General features: G+C 38.6%; 1 protein-coding gene across 6 annotated transcripts in view; it reads left to right on the forward strand.

Moving 5' to 3' along the window:
- Nucleotides 1-18303, forward strand: part of CEP112 (centrosomal protein 112) — a 188272-nt gene that overhangs the window by 91943 nt on the left and 78026 nt on the right. For all 6 annotated transcript variants that reach the window (XR_003994412.1, XR_003994413.1, XM_030506576.2 and 3 more), the window contains one exon: nt 8127-8357. Coding sequence is in view for 4 of the 6 variants with exons in the window: in XM_030506576.2 (XP_030362436.1) it covers nt 8127-8357 (231 nt within the window). In the remaining 2 variants the exon portion in view is untranslated. The remainder of the gene's footprint in view (nt 1-8126; nt 8358-18303) is intronic.

Genomic DNA, 18303 nt, shown 5'->3' on the forward strand with positions numbered 1-18303 from the left:
ATATGATGCAGTAAACCTGGTATTAGATACAGATTTTTAATTCCTTTTTTTTTTTAGCCACTCTGTGTTTTATCTATATTCTGCTTTCAAAAGTCGTTTTAGGGGATCACTGCATTAAGCAGGTATTTATGGCTGATTTTTTTATCTCCATCATATTTAAGTTGCATTAATGCAGTTATGTAGATTGTTTGGTGCTCAGTTGAATGTCTTCATTGAATTTCTTAGCAGAAAGACAGAAGGAAATGTCTCCTCCCCCTAGTCCTTTCCAGGTAGGTCTCAGCATTCTAATTCAAATCACTTTGTTTGTACAAAGAAAACTACAGCTGTAAACATCTCTTTCATCAGATAGAGAGAAGGAAGGCTGGATGGTTTAGTTTTTGACTCACTAATCTATTTCAAAGCAAATACAATAAATCAGGTAATAAGAAACTGTTCTGGATCTGTCTTCCAGGCAAGAGGGCCAAGTCTTTTACAGGTCTTAGAACTGTTAAATGGAAAATGTATTTACATTTAGCTCCATTTCAACTTGGCAAGTAATCCTTTCACTCTCCAGTGCACTGTATTGTTTAGTTACACATGTAGGCTTGAGGTTCTTCCGTTTGACTAAAAGTCATTTTATGAGGAAGGCCGTGACAATAACCAACCTATATGAAGTTCTGCTTTCTAGCTGCTGTTAACTAAATTGGAATCAAATGGACTTATGTAAATTAAGAAATCAAAATAAGCTCCATTAATTTGAAGCCCTTTGTGGAGCTGTTCACATGGATGTCTGATTTTCTTTCTCCCCCTCCCTCCTCCCCTTCATTTTTTTAAAGCCCAGTTTGTAGCTTAAGTGCCATTTACATTAACTGGGATTTAAGCAGTGAACTGGCTTCTTTGCAAGTCCACATCTTTTTTGGTGCACTCCTTTTGGGAAAAAAAATGGTCAAAATTTGTGTTTTCCTTAATGGTACTGCACACCTTGAGAATTTGCCATCCCTTTCTCACATGTAGACAAGGATGGTGCCAGTTTTTTCTGTGTAACTAGCATTTTGATACCTGTGTCCTGTGTGTTTCTTTTCAGCCTTCAGAAATAGATATGGCAAAGTTGGAGTGTGTAACAGTACAAAAGAATTCCTAAACTTGCTATTACTCCCTGTCTGTGGCAGGGGGATTTTGGAACTAGACGATCTTTAAGGTCCCTTCCAGCTGAAACCATACCATGATTCTAGGATTCTACATCCTGATTTATAAACTGTGAACATTTGATTTATGAATGTATTAATAACTTCACCCCATCACTGCAGTGTAGTCATATAGAGGATAAAGATTTCTCCTAGGTCAGAAACTGTGCAACATCACCAATGTTATGGACAGAATTTTTTCCCTTGATGAGAACACTTAAGTATGCACAAAATACTGTGTAACCATATAATAAAACGCATCTCTTGAGTACTGAAGTTTCAGCTCTGCTGATATGTAAGTGTTTCTAGTAAGTACTAGACTACTGATCAGGATTACTTATACTTATGGAGATGCTAGCAGAGCTCCTGAACTTCCATGATTTCCTCTGGAAGAGCCTGCACAGCCCTGTGCTTCTTGGAAGACTGGATCGGGGCTCAGAGGTGAGACCAACCTGTTGGTCCCTGAACTATTGCTCGTTTTCACTTCATTTCACACCATTTCATTTATCTGTTCCTTTAATTACCATATTTATGGGCCTATGTGTTCTTACCCAAAAGGCATTTAAATTGTAATGAATGTATGGTGCTGTGAGAGGTAAATAGCTGTTTATTACTTATCCCTGTTAAGTTGTGCTCTGCCACATCATTACCCTTGTGATAATGTGTGTGACATTTGCAGAAGTTTTCTTTGCAAATCAAGTCTGTCTTTTTAAGGATTCATAATATTGACAAATTGCTGATTTTACCAGTTGCAAGAAAAATTGGATTCTAAATTCTTAACATATTTTAATTGAAATCGCTATTGTATAGAAAATATTTTCTGTATAGTTGGCTAAAATGCTCATAATTAAGTTTTAATTTTACAAAGCTTTATTTAGAGGATGACATAAAACCCCCTTGTTATTAAATTTCAATGACTCTTACTAATTCAAAGTTCTTTTCAAGTGCTGGTTTAGATGTGATATCTCTTCAGGTTTAGGTTGTAGCTTAAACAGAAAGATTCCTCTTTCAGCACTGCTGTGTGTCCTTTTTATCTTTGTCATGTTAGAAAGGAGCCACAAGTAGAGCTGCCAGTGGGCTGAACTGGCCAGTTGAAATTCATCAGGTATGGAAAGAACAGGTATATTGGGATCAGCAGCTCCAACTGGGTAGGATACTTTGTGGACAGAAGTATCAGAGAGCCCTTAGGACTGTGCCTGGCCCTTGGTCCTGCTCTTGCTTGCCTACCTCTTATCTCTTAAGGGTAAAAATCACTGTGATAATTCCCTAAGACCGCAAGGAGATCAAGTGCCAGACTTGTGACTTGCCAAATCTGCAGTAGTAAGACTCATTAATATAAACCAATTTTGTTTTAAACAGAAATCAGTATTACACATCTTTGACGTACTTACAGCTATACTTCTTTCTAAGCATCGAGCTGCAAACAAATAATATTTGTTTACTTTTTAGGGCTCTTATGTTAGATGCATTGCTTATTTTTGTGATGGTAGAGAAACTTGTATCATCTGTTTCTCAGCACTTTAGAAAGCTTTGTTTATTAATAAGTAAGCTGAAGTAGTTCAGATTCCCACTTTCAACAGATAATCCCTTCTGAGGTATTTTACAGTAAATATGTCACCAGTTGCTGTGTGACTGGGATGGGATATTCATCCACCTCTTCTGGGACATTGCACTGATCATGGGTAAAAAGGGAGTCATTGTCACCACTGGATCACTGGGTGCTTCCACTTTGTTCCTTATTTTCCTTTTAATTCTCCATCATCAAAGCGAGGTTTGTTTTTATTCCAGACTTCCTTTCCCTTGACTGGACTGATCTCCTTTCAAAAATAATCCACTACCCAATAACAAATGTTATGTGTACCTCATCCATCTCTGTCACATCATGCCAGTGTAACAGGACACAAAGAAACAAATCTCCCTTTCAGAAGGGTTCAGCTGATGGTTTCACATTGTGCACTCTTCAAATGCATGCACTGATTTTAGTGTTCTTCCAGTTGAGAAAATGCTGAGATACGAGTATTGGCACAGAGATGCAGATGCTGGGCATTGGTGGTTCAAATAGAGCTGTTACTTACGGCCTAATATTTTATGTTATTATCCTAGAAAGTATCATTGTGATCGTCCAAACCCAACAGTTCATGTCTGAGTGAAGTCCATGGAACTGCTCAGAGGTTTTGGGTGGTTTTGTTGGGTGTTTTAAATGGTACACGCAAGCAAAATTGAACAAAGCAAATTGAGACCTACACAGTCATCTCCAACTGCAGCCAAGTCAGCCCAACGTGGAAAACTTTTGAAACTCTGTTTGAAGGGTTGTCATGATCCGCTTGAGAAATGCAGTGGTCTTTAAAGTGATGCCCTGTTTCAGCAGCCTGAGTACACTCAGCAGTGAAGGGTTATTGCAACTTCGTCTGCTGGCAGATGTTAGTCACTTACTGTAAAAACTGCTGAAGCAACACCTAAATGACTCTAGATCTGAGCCTCAGGGAATAAGTTAAGAGTGGATTTGATCTTAACTCTGCGTTGCTTGTTTTTGTGACTTTAAAATGCCCTCAACACTGTTTGAAGCTGGATACAGTGATGGGGTGGATGTGGTTTGGTGTGTAATACACTGAGAGGGAGACAGTGGAGTCCATGGATTCCACCACTGTGGGTCTACAAGATGCAGTCATGCTCCAGCCTCTTCCTTAGAAACTGATCCAAGGAAATGCTTCATGGGGTTGAAGTGGGAGCTCCTGAAAAATAAAGGGAATATGTATTTTTATTGTTTTTAATTAGACTGCACTCATTGGGCCCGTTTTCATCTCGGTTGCCTGTAACTGCAGCAGAGCTTCAGACATCAGCACCAGATTTTAATTGAGACTTTTTGCCAACTTTATATTTTCTTATGCAATTTACTTTTTAAAATTAAGAGCACATGTTTTCCTTCCAAATAACATGCAGTACATTTATTGGCATTTTAAATAGGCCAAAGTGAGTGAGCAACCTTCTTTTTTTCTTTCAAGTCTATTTTTTCCCTACAGGCAAATTGCTGTGGGCTTATGACCCACCCTTTTTATGACACTATTTCAGCACAGATATTCTTAGTTAGAATTCTGAGTTATTCCTTTGAAACAGAAATAGAAATCACCATTTCAGCTAGCAGTTTCTTCAGCCGTGGGGTTGGCATACGTGCACGCACATACATACAAGTATGCTGTATAACTTCATATGCAAACACTACCCTGTCACTCAGTTTACATGTTTGTATTTTTGTTCCATTTGGGATACTCTGTGAACTGGTGGTTTCTTTCTATTTGCTTTCCTGTATGTGGAATAAGAGTCATTTTACAAGATGATTTCTTGTTTGGGGCATGCTGCCTTGGCACGGCCATCCCATGGAATTGCTGTGAACTTCTGCATTCTTGGTAAAAAGGATACAGATCTCTTTAATTTCATTTGCTCATACCTATACAACCGAAATAAAGATTATAACCTTTTGATCCATAAAAGGCAGCAAGTAGCAATAACATTTTGGATCTATTGTACATTATAAAGTCTTCATTTCTTATGCTTAAGCCTTATGTTCAGCACAAGAATGAGTTGCTCTGGTGGAGTGTTTAAAATGTGTATTTCTCCAAGCAGTTTTTGTACTCAGTTATTGTTTGGACCATGCAAACAATCTGGGAGGCATGGTTCACAAACATAGAGCGCAGCAGCCAGGAAAAGACTTTAAGAAACCAGTAGTGAGAGGGAGAACTCAGTTTTACAACGAAACCAAGCAAGCATCATGCCTTCAGATCGCAAGCATGAGAAGTGAGATTTCGTAATTGCTTCTTTTGTTTTTCCACAGAATCATTAAGAACAGACAGCTGCTCCCAAGTTTTATATTTCATGGATTTTTCACAACTGAGAATTATGTCATCTGGGGTTGGTTTTTTTCCTAGTAATACTAATTTGCCTACATTTAAGTCTAATAATAGTTTATTAAACCTGGCAGGTGGCATAGCAGAATCTTAGTGATGGAAAGTTTGGGATTCATTCCCATTAGCAGTTTGAAGATATCCATGTCACACAAAGTTGTCTTATGCAGCAAGTTGTTCGGTTGTAAGCTGCTTCTGCCAGAGACTTTGTTTATGGGAAAAAGTAATCTGGCTGTGAGAACTAGACTTATTTTAAAGTAATGGACAAGAACTATGTCTCTGATCCCCAATATAAGCTTTTTCCAGTCACTTTGGAGAGATTAGATGTCTCTTAACATCATCTTACTAGCAATGAAGTTGCTCCAAAAGGACTCCTTTAATCATATTAGTTTCACTGCCATCACCCCGGCTTCAGATTCTTTCTTCTTTCCTAATAGAACCAAATCTCCTTTTGCCATCTCTGAGGTCCAACATTAATGCTCCTTTGCATGTTAATTACTGTTACTTTACCCTATTTCAGCCCACTATGTATTCACTCCCGTTTTGAATCCGAAGACTTGGAGCTGTTACTTTTTCCACGTGGCAGTAGAAAACACTATAGTGTGCTATTTGACTTTTCTAATAGCTTTGTATAAGAGTTATTGATAATAGAACAGAGTAAAGCAGAAAGATGGAACAGTTGAGTCAAGAATTCACCAAGTCTCTATTCTGGCTTGAAATATGATTTATAAATGAATTTTCCCTGTATTATAAGAAGTTAGCTTTGGCTCCTTATCCTGTATGTTCAATCAAACTTTTTAGGAAACTTCTGAGCAATGTAATACCTTAGTTTCACTTATGCAGGGGGAAACAAAGCTTAAGAAGTTTTTTGTTTTAAAAAAGAAGGAATAAAAACCCAAAGGAAAGCAGTGGTGGAGGGGGAATGAGCTCTCCAAAAGAGCGCGCTCAGATGAAAAGATAATTGTTACTGTTCCAGGCAGGACTTGAGTTGGAACAGCTATTAAAAAAGCCAAATTCTATGTATGTCAGGTTAGAACTTGGACTGTATCATCCCATAGAAATTGGAGTTATTATCTGCATTGACTTAGCATTGCTTTGGTTTAGTAAAAGCCACTTAGGCTATCCTTTTTTTATGCTCTTGAGGTTAAATCATTTTCAGAAAGAATTACTAAAGTACATTGTAGATTAGAATTACAAACTAAAATGCACTTTACATTTTTAGTCTGTATACAGATTTAAGAAAATAATTAAACATATGCGGAGGAAAAGATCAGGAAAGGAAGGAAAGGATCTAGTGCAGATTACCCTATATGAAACATATGTTTGAGATAATGCTGATAGAGCTGAAATATGTGGCCTGTGTTATAGTTCTGTATACAAATGATGTGCTCATTCCATCTCCATGCATGCACACACACAGTTTTACCTTTGACATAGTAGGGAATAATGCCAATGAGTAATTAGGAAAGCATGGAAGCACAAGTCAGTCCTGTGCTAAGTTTCTGAGATGGTTGATATTATTTAACGCATATTACAGCTGTGATAGTTGAAGGACACAGCTGAAGGTTTGAAAGGAATCAACATGTCTTTTATTACACCGTATAGTTCAAATAGTTGGAAAAAACCAGGCAAACTTTCAAGCCTCGATTTTCCTCTCATATCACAGTATTTATAACAATATGTCTTGGGATATTAATGTACAAGGCAGTATATCTGATAGTCATTCATTTCCCAGCTTTGGTCAGAAATGAATGTTTCTTTTTCAAAGATTTGTAGTAATGTGGTTCTTGGAGACTGCAACTAGGTGGTTTAGCTGGATACAGGCAGTATATTAAAAATGTCTGAAGAAGAAAAATAGTAGTTGGAGAGATCAGGGCTCTAGAATCAGTAACTGGCATCCAGGGCAATGGGATCTTTAAATATACAGTAATTTTCATCAGACTTTCTTGTGAAACCTTTAATAAGCTGGAGCTGAGTCACCTCCATCTGTTTGGTAGAACATCAGTCTCTCATCTCAATATTGTCACATCCTTTATGAAGGAATTCCAGGGAACTGCAAAGTTACTCATGAAGCAGGGAGGGGAAAGGGGCCAATGCTGTGTGAGGCTTTTGGTGAAGATGCTCATTTTCAGAATTTATGAATGAAAACATACATGCGCTTGCAACGTCACCCATTCCACTTAGCTGTAAGGACATCTGCAACATCCAGATGCAACGCTCCTACACTGCATTTGAGAAGCTACAGAAGAAATGCACTTAGAAGAGTAACCAGTAAGAGTTACTTGGCAGTGTAAATCTGAAGTAATAAATGTACACTCTACTACTACTGTACAGCAGCAATGTGTATACTGTATACTCCAGGAGTAACACAGCTTTACTGCAGATAGATTTAATTCCTCACCCTCCTGAGGTCCCCCATGGAAGGCAGGCAGTGAGATGCTGTTCTGCTGCTGCTCCACAGCTCCACCTTCTGCATCCCACAACATGCTTTGCTCCCAAGAACTGAAGGATAATATGAAAGAGAGTTGTGGATTCTGAAGTCTGTCTCTTGCATTTTGAAGTGTGGGTATCTTATCTATACTGTGTTTGCAGAGATTTAAGAGTTCCCTGCATTGGTCCATGTCATCCTCTCTCAGCATGTTCTGGTTCCTCACCCAGAGGATGTTCTTTGATACAATCCTGGTGCACATTATGATGAAATACAGTCTGTAATCTATAGCAATGATGATATGCTGATATCTTATTAGAAGGCAGCAGGTCATTTCTTAAGGAAATAAAAAAACATGGCACGGACATTATATATAGTGATTATATGCCACAAACTATGGGGCACCCCCTCCTAAAAGGTAAATCTTGCTCCATCTATGCTTTGAGCAGGGAGGATCTGTATTCATCTGCATGTATGAATAGAAGGGGAAGAGCAATAAGAAAAGCCAAGAAAAGGGATAGAGAATCCTTTGAGTCTGCTCCCTACCCCAGCTGACAGCCTGAGAATCAAGTGGGTTTTATTTTGTAGGTGTGTTTTATTGTGGGATGTTTTCACCTTGTTTGTTCTTTATTTCAGGTTATCTGTGATATGGAGAACCAAATCCACAAGCTGAAGGAAGAGCTTATTCAGGTGAATACTCAGCGGAAGCAGCAGCTGCTGGAGCTGGGCCATCAGTGGGAAGAGGAGAAGCAGAGGGCAGCTCGAGACCATGAGGTGGCAGTGAACAAGCTGAAAGTGGAGGCAGAAAGAAAGATGTTAGACCTGAAAAGGATACATACAGCAGAAACAGAGAAGGCTTTAGACAAGGTGAGAGGTTCTCATAGCTTTGCTTCTTGTGGTCTGGTCAAAAGCTAAGAATCACCCCAAAAGCCAGACAAGTGAAGTTTCACTGAGGAAAACTGTTTAAGGGTCACTTGAGTTGAAAGAACAGACGTGTGCTGTAGATCTGACATTGGATGCCACAAGCACGGCTTCTCCCTGCCCGTGCAGGGTAGCAGTGGCTGCTGTAGCTGTTCTCCCTGTGAGCAGAGCCAGCGCAGCACCTTCAAGCCATGAGGAGTGCAGGATGAGAACGACCGCAGCGCTCGGGAGTTGATGGGATTGAAAAATCCCCATGATTTCAAAGGCAAAGCCAGCCAAGGACTAGGCTGATCACTTTTCCTTTGCTGGAATAGATGGAGTAGAAAGGGCAGTTCCATCTAAGCAAGCTTTTCTCCTGTAAAAAGAGAGAAAGTTCTTAAGGAGGAAAAAATTCAGACAAGGAAATTGGGTCTAGTTGGTAACAATAGTTGGTCTACTTCTGCCTGTGTGCATGAGGTGAGCAAGGCCTCTTTGTAAGGCTTGATAATAGAGATTAATGTTACAGATACATCAAGGCTTCCCTCCCCATCCTGTTCATCCTGTCACTGATTGCGCATCCCTGTATACCAGGGTCTGAATTCAAGTATTTCCCTACATTAGGGATGATATGAGCTCAAACATGTGAGTTTTCTTTCAAAAGCTAAACTAAAAAGACCCCTTACTCAATGTTTATGGTAGACACTGTGTATATGTAAGCAGATAGTTGTTGAAGTATCTTTTATATGCATTAATGGAATAAATAATACATTTCATTGCAAAGTGATGTACAGTGGCACAAATTAACAATCCGCGTAGAGTGTTTGAACAGCCTTTGTGAAAGTGACATTTCATTTACCTGCGTCAGGTTCTTGGTCTGTAATTTTAAGCAGCGTTTGGAGGATTATGTTGGAAATCAGCCAGCCTGAAGCCATTAAAATGGCTGTGATCAACAATTCACAATCTTTTCTGAATGTGAGGAAAGCTCCGCTTGGCATAATTATTTAAAGCCAAGGTCACAGAAAGTATTTAAACCTTTGAAATTCATCATTAAAGGATTAATTTTAACTCAGGAAGACATTGTCATTTTTGCTTAAAAATGGAATTTGAATCTCAATTCTTTTCTTTCTTTGATCTTTTTTTACATGTGTAGTATAGCAAAAGAAAAGTTAACTTCTTTACATCCTCAAATTGAAGTTACAAATAATCCTTCATAGGGCAATATCTTTAATAGTCTTGAATTGTCATTTCTGTCAGAAATACGATTTTTTTTTTGAATTTGTTGGCTTTCTCTCCTATTTTTCAAAAGAAATTGCTAATTTGAAGCTATATTAACTGCTATGAATTATTTTTCATTATTTAACCTACTTCCCTATTTTTACTTCTAATCAGAAGAGCACATGTTGAGTAAAAGGAGGGGGAAGAACAAGGTATCTCTATTGGAAAGTCTCTCACAGGCACGTGAAAATACCTTGCAGTACCTTCAAATCTCCATTTACTCTTCTACTTCATTTCTGTCTTCCGTATGTAGAGCTGTGGAAATTGGCCACAAAGTCCAAAAGTCAAAGTAGCTTAGAGAGCAAGCTCCATTTTAAGCTCAGAAGTTACAGTTTCAGCTAACCTAGTTCAAATCTTGATCCTATTAAAGTTCACAGCACTTGGATAAAATCTCCTTCATCAAAGGAGGGGGGAAAAAAAGCATCTTATTTGCAGCATGAGTCTTGTTTTTAAAAGTCTTTTTGTTTTTCTAGCAAATCTTGTTGTCTTGAAATTGAAGATAATCTGGGAGAAAAAATTCTCCTCAAAATTTACTTTTTTTCCCTGCCAGTTCTTTAAAGATTGCTTAAAAATCCAAGGGGAAGCTGAATTTCACTGTTAGGCTTGGAACATCTGACTGTCCAGATTTTCTGAAGGTCAGGCTGTTCCCAAGTGAAGGATCTCATCCTTCTGTGGTCTGTTTTGTCAGTTATAACAGCGATTTCTGTGCGGGTTGCTTTGTGTAATTGTGCACTGTTGTTCACATGAACATGATTAAATAGAAGTGAAATGGTTGACACTTAAGTAAAAAGGAAAAATGAAGGAAAACTGGGTAGAAGGAGCTACAGAATTCCGATGGTGTTGCCCTCCCCATATCCCTACTCCAGTGGGGATTGGAATGGGGAGTGTGGGGGGCAGAGACAGAGGAATAGTTTTCAGTGCAAGCACACCGGACACTTAAATAGTTGTTGGTATTTGTAGACAGCTTTTCAATCTTTAGGGACACATAATTTACTGAGGTCTTTAGTTTTCTGTTGCTTAAAAATCTCAACTTTAAAGGTAGCACATTGTTTATTGTAGGGTTTATTTGATTGCTTTTGTTAGTGATTCCAGCATACAATGCTAGAAAGTTGCTCAATAAATGTAGTACGGTAATGGTTTTGAAGCTGTGATTTTAAAAGCAAGTATCTTTTGACAGTTACTGCATCTCCCAGTCACTAGGGAATGGGAAGTGGGAAGGATGTAGAGAAATCAGGAGTGAAGTTAAGCCTGGTGTTGTGGAAAAAAATAACTATCCCAGGCAAAACCAGGACACCCGGGAAGAAGCGAGGGGTGGGGGAAAGGTATTTTAAGATTTGATTTCATCTCTCGCTATCCTGCTCTGATTTAATAGGTAATAAGTTAAACTAATTTTCCCAGGCTGAGTCTGGTTTGCCTGTGACACCCCTGGTGGCGGCTCTGCTCTCGCTGGCTCAGGGCAGGAATTCATCTTCAGCCTTAGTTTTTGCTGGATCAGGTGCTGCAGCCCAATCACATGTAATCACCTTACTGCTCACCTTTTGAGATGCAACATGGTACTTATATTAGAACACATACCCACCTTATCAGGTAAGGATAACAAATATTAATGTCCTTCGGGTCAAGTAAGCCATGCTGGACATAAATGAGGCAAAGATGATAGCATGGAGAATTTGAAACTGTGCTTGCAATGTTCTGAGGACTTCAGTACTTTCATAACATCTGTTATCTGTCTCTAACATAAAAATGACTTGAGAGTATCTCTAATTTATTTCTTGTCTATTAGTTCAGAAATCTTAAATATCATTTCAGAAGCAGACTTGTATTCAAGCGTAATGATTTTGATTTACATTTAAAGAATAGATTTAATTCACTTGCATTTCATGGTATGAAATGACTATCACATTTTCTGATGAGATGCTAATTTTATTTCTTTTATTTGAATCTGTATCTCATTATGATGAAACAAAACATAAACTGTAAGACATAAACATATTAGAGAATAGAGAGTACTGTAGTTGGGCTCCACTAATGACTGATTTCAGCGAGAGGCAGGTGTGTTATAGGTTGCATCAGCAGCACTTATGGCACGAACACAAATCAGCCAGGTGTAATGGACTGTACAGAGCTGATGAGCATTTTCAGGTTTGCCAGAAATTACTAAAAGCAAGAGACAAACTGCGTTTCTAAGTGTGTGCAGATGTGAGGCTTGGCTAACACCGCTGTTTGTAACGTTCAGCTGTGGTATTTTCTTGGCAAAGGAGATGAGCGTTCAGAAAGCAGGATCCGAGCAGATCAGTAGACATGCTAACGATGCTCAAAAGAAGCAACCTTGGAACACTGAAAATATCCCATAAAAAAGCTCCTTTAGCAGCACACATGGGTGAATTGGAGTAGGACAAAAAAGTGTGCTGGGGTTTTTTTTCTCTCTAAATAATTTTCAACATTTAGTTTTTTATTGACTTCTCTGTGTTTAAATAGATATTTTGAGTCATCCTGTTAAATCTTTATGTAGGTTCCAGGAACATCTAACTCTTTTTCAGTGCTGCTTTTCTTGTGGAGAAGTAATTTACATTTTTGTGTATTGACTGTACTAAACACAGATGAGATTTGATTACAGGATGAAGCTGTAGTCAAAAAAAGTCACACACTTTAGTTTCTGGGCTGCAGCTCTTCTGATTTCAGGACAGTTGTGACATGGTTCACTTGGGAAAGATGGGACTCCAGGATGGCAGCGCAACCTGGCCAGAGCCAGGCAAGTCATGCTTGAAGACTTTAATGATGGAGCAGTTAGTTGTAGTCTGAGATTTCTGTTATTTTAAGTAAACATAGACATTTACAATGTTTTCTAGCCTATACCTGTTACAATCACTCCACCTATGTCTGGTGGGAAGTCAACATAAAACTGAAATGCTGGGGGAATTCGAAGGTCACTCTGTAAGTGACCACTTCCCTGATTAACTATTCTGTTTAATAGTTATGGTTTAATATCATGGTTTTGCAATGGGGCCTTTTTGAAAGATTGGCAGACAGTTCCCTATAATTGGATGCTTCATTTTTGAGCAGCTTCTACTTGCATGCAGTTTGTAAATAAGGTACTGATAATGTGCTCCAGAAAGCGTGTCAGTCCTTCCTTTCACACCAAGCTTTGTGATGCTGGATTAACTAACTAGCAAGTACAGCCCTAGCATGGGGTCCAGTTGGACATACTCATTGGGCATATTTTCATACTGCATGGGTAGGAATACCTTTAATTCACAATATCTGTTCTGGCGCTGTACTCTTATAGATGATGTCACACTGTTCAGCACTGACAAAGAAATAGAAGATGAAGGGAAAGAATATGACATCTTCAGAGATTAAAGAGATACTCCAAGAGATACTCTATTAAAAGTATTGAGTTTCCCCTAAGCAATTAAGTTACTTCTGCTCATAAAGAGTAAGCATTGCATGCTTTCCATTAGCTTACATTGTTGAATACTGTCTCTGTAGCTCTTGTTCTTGTCTGCCAACTCTACATTTCATTAACTACAAAAAATGGTTCCATCTTTGTATTGAGACCTTCTGGGAAGGGGACCATATCTGCAGCAATTCTGTAGGTTCTTGCGTGGACTACTGAGCATAATGGAGCCTTTGATCTAGGTGACACCTTTCACTTCATTAACTTGAACAATAATAGCCATAGTATAGACAGCTTCATCTGTGTGAGCATCCAGATGAACTATTTCCACACTCATTGCAGCGATACTCTGGTTATTTACATGGGGGCAAATAGGTCAACCATAAAATGTGGATGTGTATTCTTCCCAAGTATAATGATACCATTAGATTGGTATCTAATTATAACGTAGATGTATGTTTTTCTCCTTGCTGAATGCAGCCAGGATCTCTACCAGTTGTTGTATATGTGCCATTTTTTTAGACTTACATTTTTAAAAGTTTGTTTGAATTTATTACATAGATTCTTTTGCTTGAGCCTTAGCCATGAATGAGCTAAAGAGCATCTTATTCTTACCAAGAAGAATTAGCACAAGAAGCACAGATTGTTTGATCTGGCTTTATAGTAACTTTACAGCAAATTTTGCAATAAAATTTTGCTGAGGATGAGGGGAGAAAACCAATTTCCTCTCTAGTGTGTCCCCTTTTGCACTGCTCCTTCTTATTCCTCCAAAGAAAAAGAAGGAAAGATGATAGTGGAGCAGGAACATGGTCATAGGAACTGCGTCATCCCTTTGGGGAGCCATTTGGAAGATTCTTGAGTCAACAGAGCCAAACATGAAGAAAAGTATGGCAGAATAATCTAAAGGATATTTCACTCAAATGAGACTAAATAGAAATAATGTCTCTCTCCCTACTGGAGATAGTTCAAAGCAATAGTCTCAGTTGTTCACAGAGCACAAAATTGTGAAGGTTGTAGGTAAGGTGAATGCTGAGTTATTTACTACCCAAGAACTTGGGCATAGTCGCTGGAAGCTAATAGGAGATTGATTTAAAAGTGGTGAAAGAAGGTACTTCTCTAAACAGATAGTGAGCTGCTTGAGTTGATTTCCATGGAGGTTGTAAAGGCAGATAGCAGCAGGTTCAAAAAATGTCTAAGCAGTTTGATGAGCAGCATGTTTGTAACCGGTCACTAATGGGAATAAGCAGGGATGAGGCACTTACGGGTGCTGGGGGAATTCGAGGGACCAGGTTTATGCAGTTTGGGCTTGGAAACCCATAAGCCTGACCTTGAGGGACATAACTTGATGTTTTGGTCTTAACTTTCCTGGTTACAAGATGCAGGAGGCTTTTCCAGTGGCAGAATGACTGTTCTAATTATTTTTTCAATAGTTTCCTTTCTTCACTCTCCAAACAAACTGTAACACACCAACTCTATCTTGTAATACACAATTGCTTATTATTTTAACTTCATTAAATACTTTTTAAAGCCCAATTGAATCGTTACCCCATTCTCTCCCCTTTTTTTCCACCATACTATGTGTCTTTGAGAAGGCTGATTGAGTGTAGGCACAGCTTTCTCTAATTTACCCATTTTACTTATCTTTACATCCCAGGGTATGCTATAGCACTAGGAAAAACACTGGCTGTTTTCCAGGACAGTAGCTGGTTGTAATGTGAGATTACTTTTTATTTTTAACAACTTGGCCAATGCTTTCTTAGATTCTTTGGGAATTGTTGAATGAACAGCATCTGGTGTGGGTGCTCAGCCAGGGGCGAGAGGACAGATCCTACACTGATGCCCTGGTGCTGGATCCTGGTACCTGCAGCGATCGCTGCTGACTTCACTGGGGCTGGTTCATGCTTTTGTTTGTGCAAACAACAGTAACTGGTGTTTGTTACCTGGAATCAGTAAGTACTAAGTGGAAATTTCCCCCAGACCTGAGTCAGCACAAGCCAAAGCAAAAGTTGCCCCATGGAACATGTCCGTCACATCCCTGCTTAGGACAGTATTTGGGTATCTGATTTTTTTACTATAGCTTTATCTAGAAAAAACTGCTCAGTTATCAAGACAAAACTAATACATTACAAACTAATATAAAACATCTTTATTGCATGTTTGAGTTCTGGCACAATTTGAAAACGTTGCTTATACTTATTTGCTTTTTCTTCATATCTTTATAATAGACAAAAGCTGCAGGTGGCTCCCCTCCCCCCCCCCCCCCGCTCCTTTTCTGAAGGGGAAGGAGTGTTTGGGAAATAGGGAAGGGGTAAAATGATGTTATTAGTCCTTCGGAGTCTTTAATGTGAAGAAACAAAAGTGTTCCAAAACAACTGGCTTACAGCTGCGGAACATGTCACGGAGTAAAACCCACCTTCATTAAATGAGTGAGAAAGAATTCTAATTGTTTTGAAGTTCTTATGATCAGGCTGCGAATGCTTCATTGTAATGTGATACTAAAGTGCCTCAATTATGATTTGTATATTTTGGTGCCAGAAGGTTTTTTTTCTTATGCTAAGTTATTAAGTTCTGTCAGCTGCTGGGCTGTCATATAGAGATACAGTAAATCACATTATATTTTGTCATGGATTACACAGAGCAGTAAATTTGGGAACAGAGATCAAAGTAGTTTCACAATCACATCTGAGTGTAGGAGGGGTGTTTAACTTGTAGAAAATCTGATTTAGGTGAAACTGTTGCAGTTCTTGTGTGAATTTGAAATGAATTTGAGTGTTTGCTTGAAAATGAATAAGGTACAAATCCCCAAAAGAGTTCTCCTGTATTTAGTTCGGAGGAGTTAATTCTGACCTACAGCTGCAGGATGGAGAACGGATAAACAATTAAACATTGGGAATGTTAAGAGTCTCGCAGTGTCTTATTTATGTTTTTAATTGCTTTCATGATTGAGCAATATATTCCATTCTCTTTTTAATTGGGACTGTGCTGGACTTGTGCACAGTTAGTCATCAGGATGGTAATGCCTTCTGGATCCGTAAAGTTGTTGTTCTTTTGGGGAAGCTTTGTTGTATTTAAAACTACAAAAAGTAATCCAGCATTATCTTGCTAAGGAACACTGGTTGCTTTAGATCATAGATTTGTTAGGGGATTTTGTTGTATTATTTTCAGTGTTTGTCTGTCCAACTGTCAAAGCTTAACTTCTGTTTGGCTCTCATCTATTAATGTAACTTAGTAATACCTAGTTAACTTAGTAATACTGAGTCTGTCCTTTCGTTTCCAGTTTTTCTTCTATCTACTAAAAAAGGTTCTATCTCAAAATGATACGTATGTAGGATTTTTTTCCTAGTCATTATCTTCTTAACACTTGCTTGTTATTGCCACAAAATTCAACTTAAAACAGCAGTGGAGAATCTAAAGAATAAAAAATCACATTCTTATCCCTTTACAGTCCTTTCAGGAGCTTTACAGTCTCTCCTTGGCAAAAATCAAGGCATATAAACTTAGCTGGTATAACGATAAAGTGTATGGGTCTCAGAAATCTCTGATTCCTGAAAGAGTCATGTATTGTAAAGCTTATATTGAGTAGTCTTTAACTGAGACCACTCAAATCCTAGATCAGTGTCACATCTTGGTACCATCACCTTCTATTTGGGGAGGAAACTTTAGCTTTGACTTGCATCTTCAAAGATGTTTAGCAGCCTTTCCCTTTGTGATTCTACTGGGTGTCAGCTGTTTGGGTACCAAGACCATCTGGGCCTGAGTGATACAAGCTATTCTGTAAACTTCTTTGTGTTAGAGAGGCAGAGAGAGACAAAGTGCACATGAGCAAGTGAGGTGCCCAGTATTGCTGGTGAATAAAGGCAGCTTGTAAAAGCTCAAATAGTTCCCATTGGGTGCATGTTTTATTTGCTAAGGCTCTGAAAAGGAAAATGCCACCACTTGTGATATAGTATCTTAAGCCCCTTTTAAATAACCATCTTAATTTAGTTGGAAAGAACAGAAGAAAACCAGGAAATACTAAAAATTGTAATCCAGGAATGTATTTGTGCTGTACCAGATTGAGACATGTAGCTGTGGGAAAACCGGGCTTTAGTACCCTGATGTGGAGAGTGTTGCAGTCTCAACATCTTCACTAGGTTTACTCAGTTCATCTTATTTGAGTGTTGAGCAAAAGAAGGAATCGTGCCATAATGTAAGAGCCACCTGCCTCTGAACTGACAAAAAAGTTAGTATCAATGGGAAGTTAACAAGAAATCCCAAACAAAACTGTCTGGCGTGATAGATGGTAGATGAGGAACAGTTATATACGTTATGATGGAGTATGTTGATAGTTTGAATCTTTTCATTTTAGGAATCTCTGTCATCACCAAATACAACATTGATTTCCCCGATAGTCGGTTCACAGATGATTGATGAGAATAAATCAAAGGGAAACTGGCCTGCTTTGCCTTTGCAGTCCAAGATCCCCCAGCCTGGTGCTTATCACATGAAGCAATCTTTTGGCAAAATGTCACAGTACATCTTCAGGTTAATCTATAATTCCCTGCCTGTCCTTTAAATGCCTGGTGCTTGCATCAGTACTATCTTACATAAAGTATAGTTAAGGCATTGAACAATTTCACGTGGCAAACCCAGACTATTAATCTGGTTTTAAAACCTTGTATTGTACACAAGGCTTGTGGGTTAGGCCTAATTGTGCAGTTGGTTTTAAATCAGGTGCCTGGCTCACTGAAATGTTGAATAAAAATCAGTATTAGTGATGCTGGGAAACACTTAGATGCTCAGGAAATCCATTTAGATGAAGCTAGTAATGGCATATGAGGGTAAGGATGGTGTAACTGTCGTCAGACACCATGCAGTTAAGTCTCATAGAAGACAAATGTCGGTGTTTAATTTCTCTACAGAATTTGGGGCTGATTAGAAATACACTGTTGGTTTAAATGGAAAGACTGGAAATCAGAGATTTCCTAAGGCACAAGTTGCAGAAGCAGCTCTTCAGCAGGCCCCCATTAAGCAGAGAATTGCAATGCACTGCAGAAAGGCAATTCTCCATACAGGTAGAGTGTCAAATTCATTTCTATTCATTCTTGTTCTTTTCCCAATGAGAAGTACTCAGCAAATGAATGACAAGGGGTTTTTTAACTCCTAAAGATGTATGTTTAAAGGAAAAAAAAGAGAAGAAAGAAAGATTTATAGCCCTACAAAAGTGAAATGAAAAGTAGAGGATTAATAGGATTTTGGGAT

The sequence above is a fragment of the Strigops habroptila genome, chromosome 14, assembly GCF_004027225.2.
Source record: "Strigops habroptila isolate Jane chromosome 14, bStrHab1.2.pri, whole genome shotgun sequence".
Lineage (NCBI taxonomy): Eukaryota > Metazoa > Chordata > Aves > Psittaciformes > Psittacidae > Strigops > Strigops habroptila.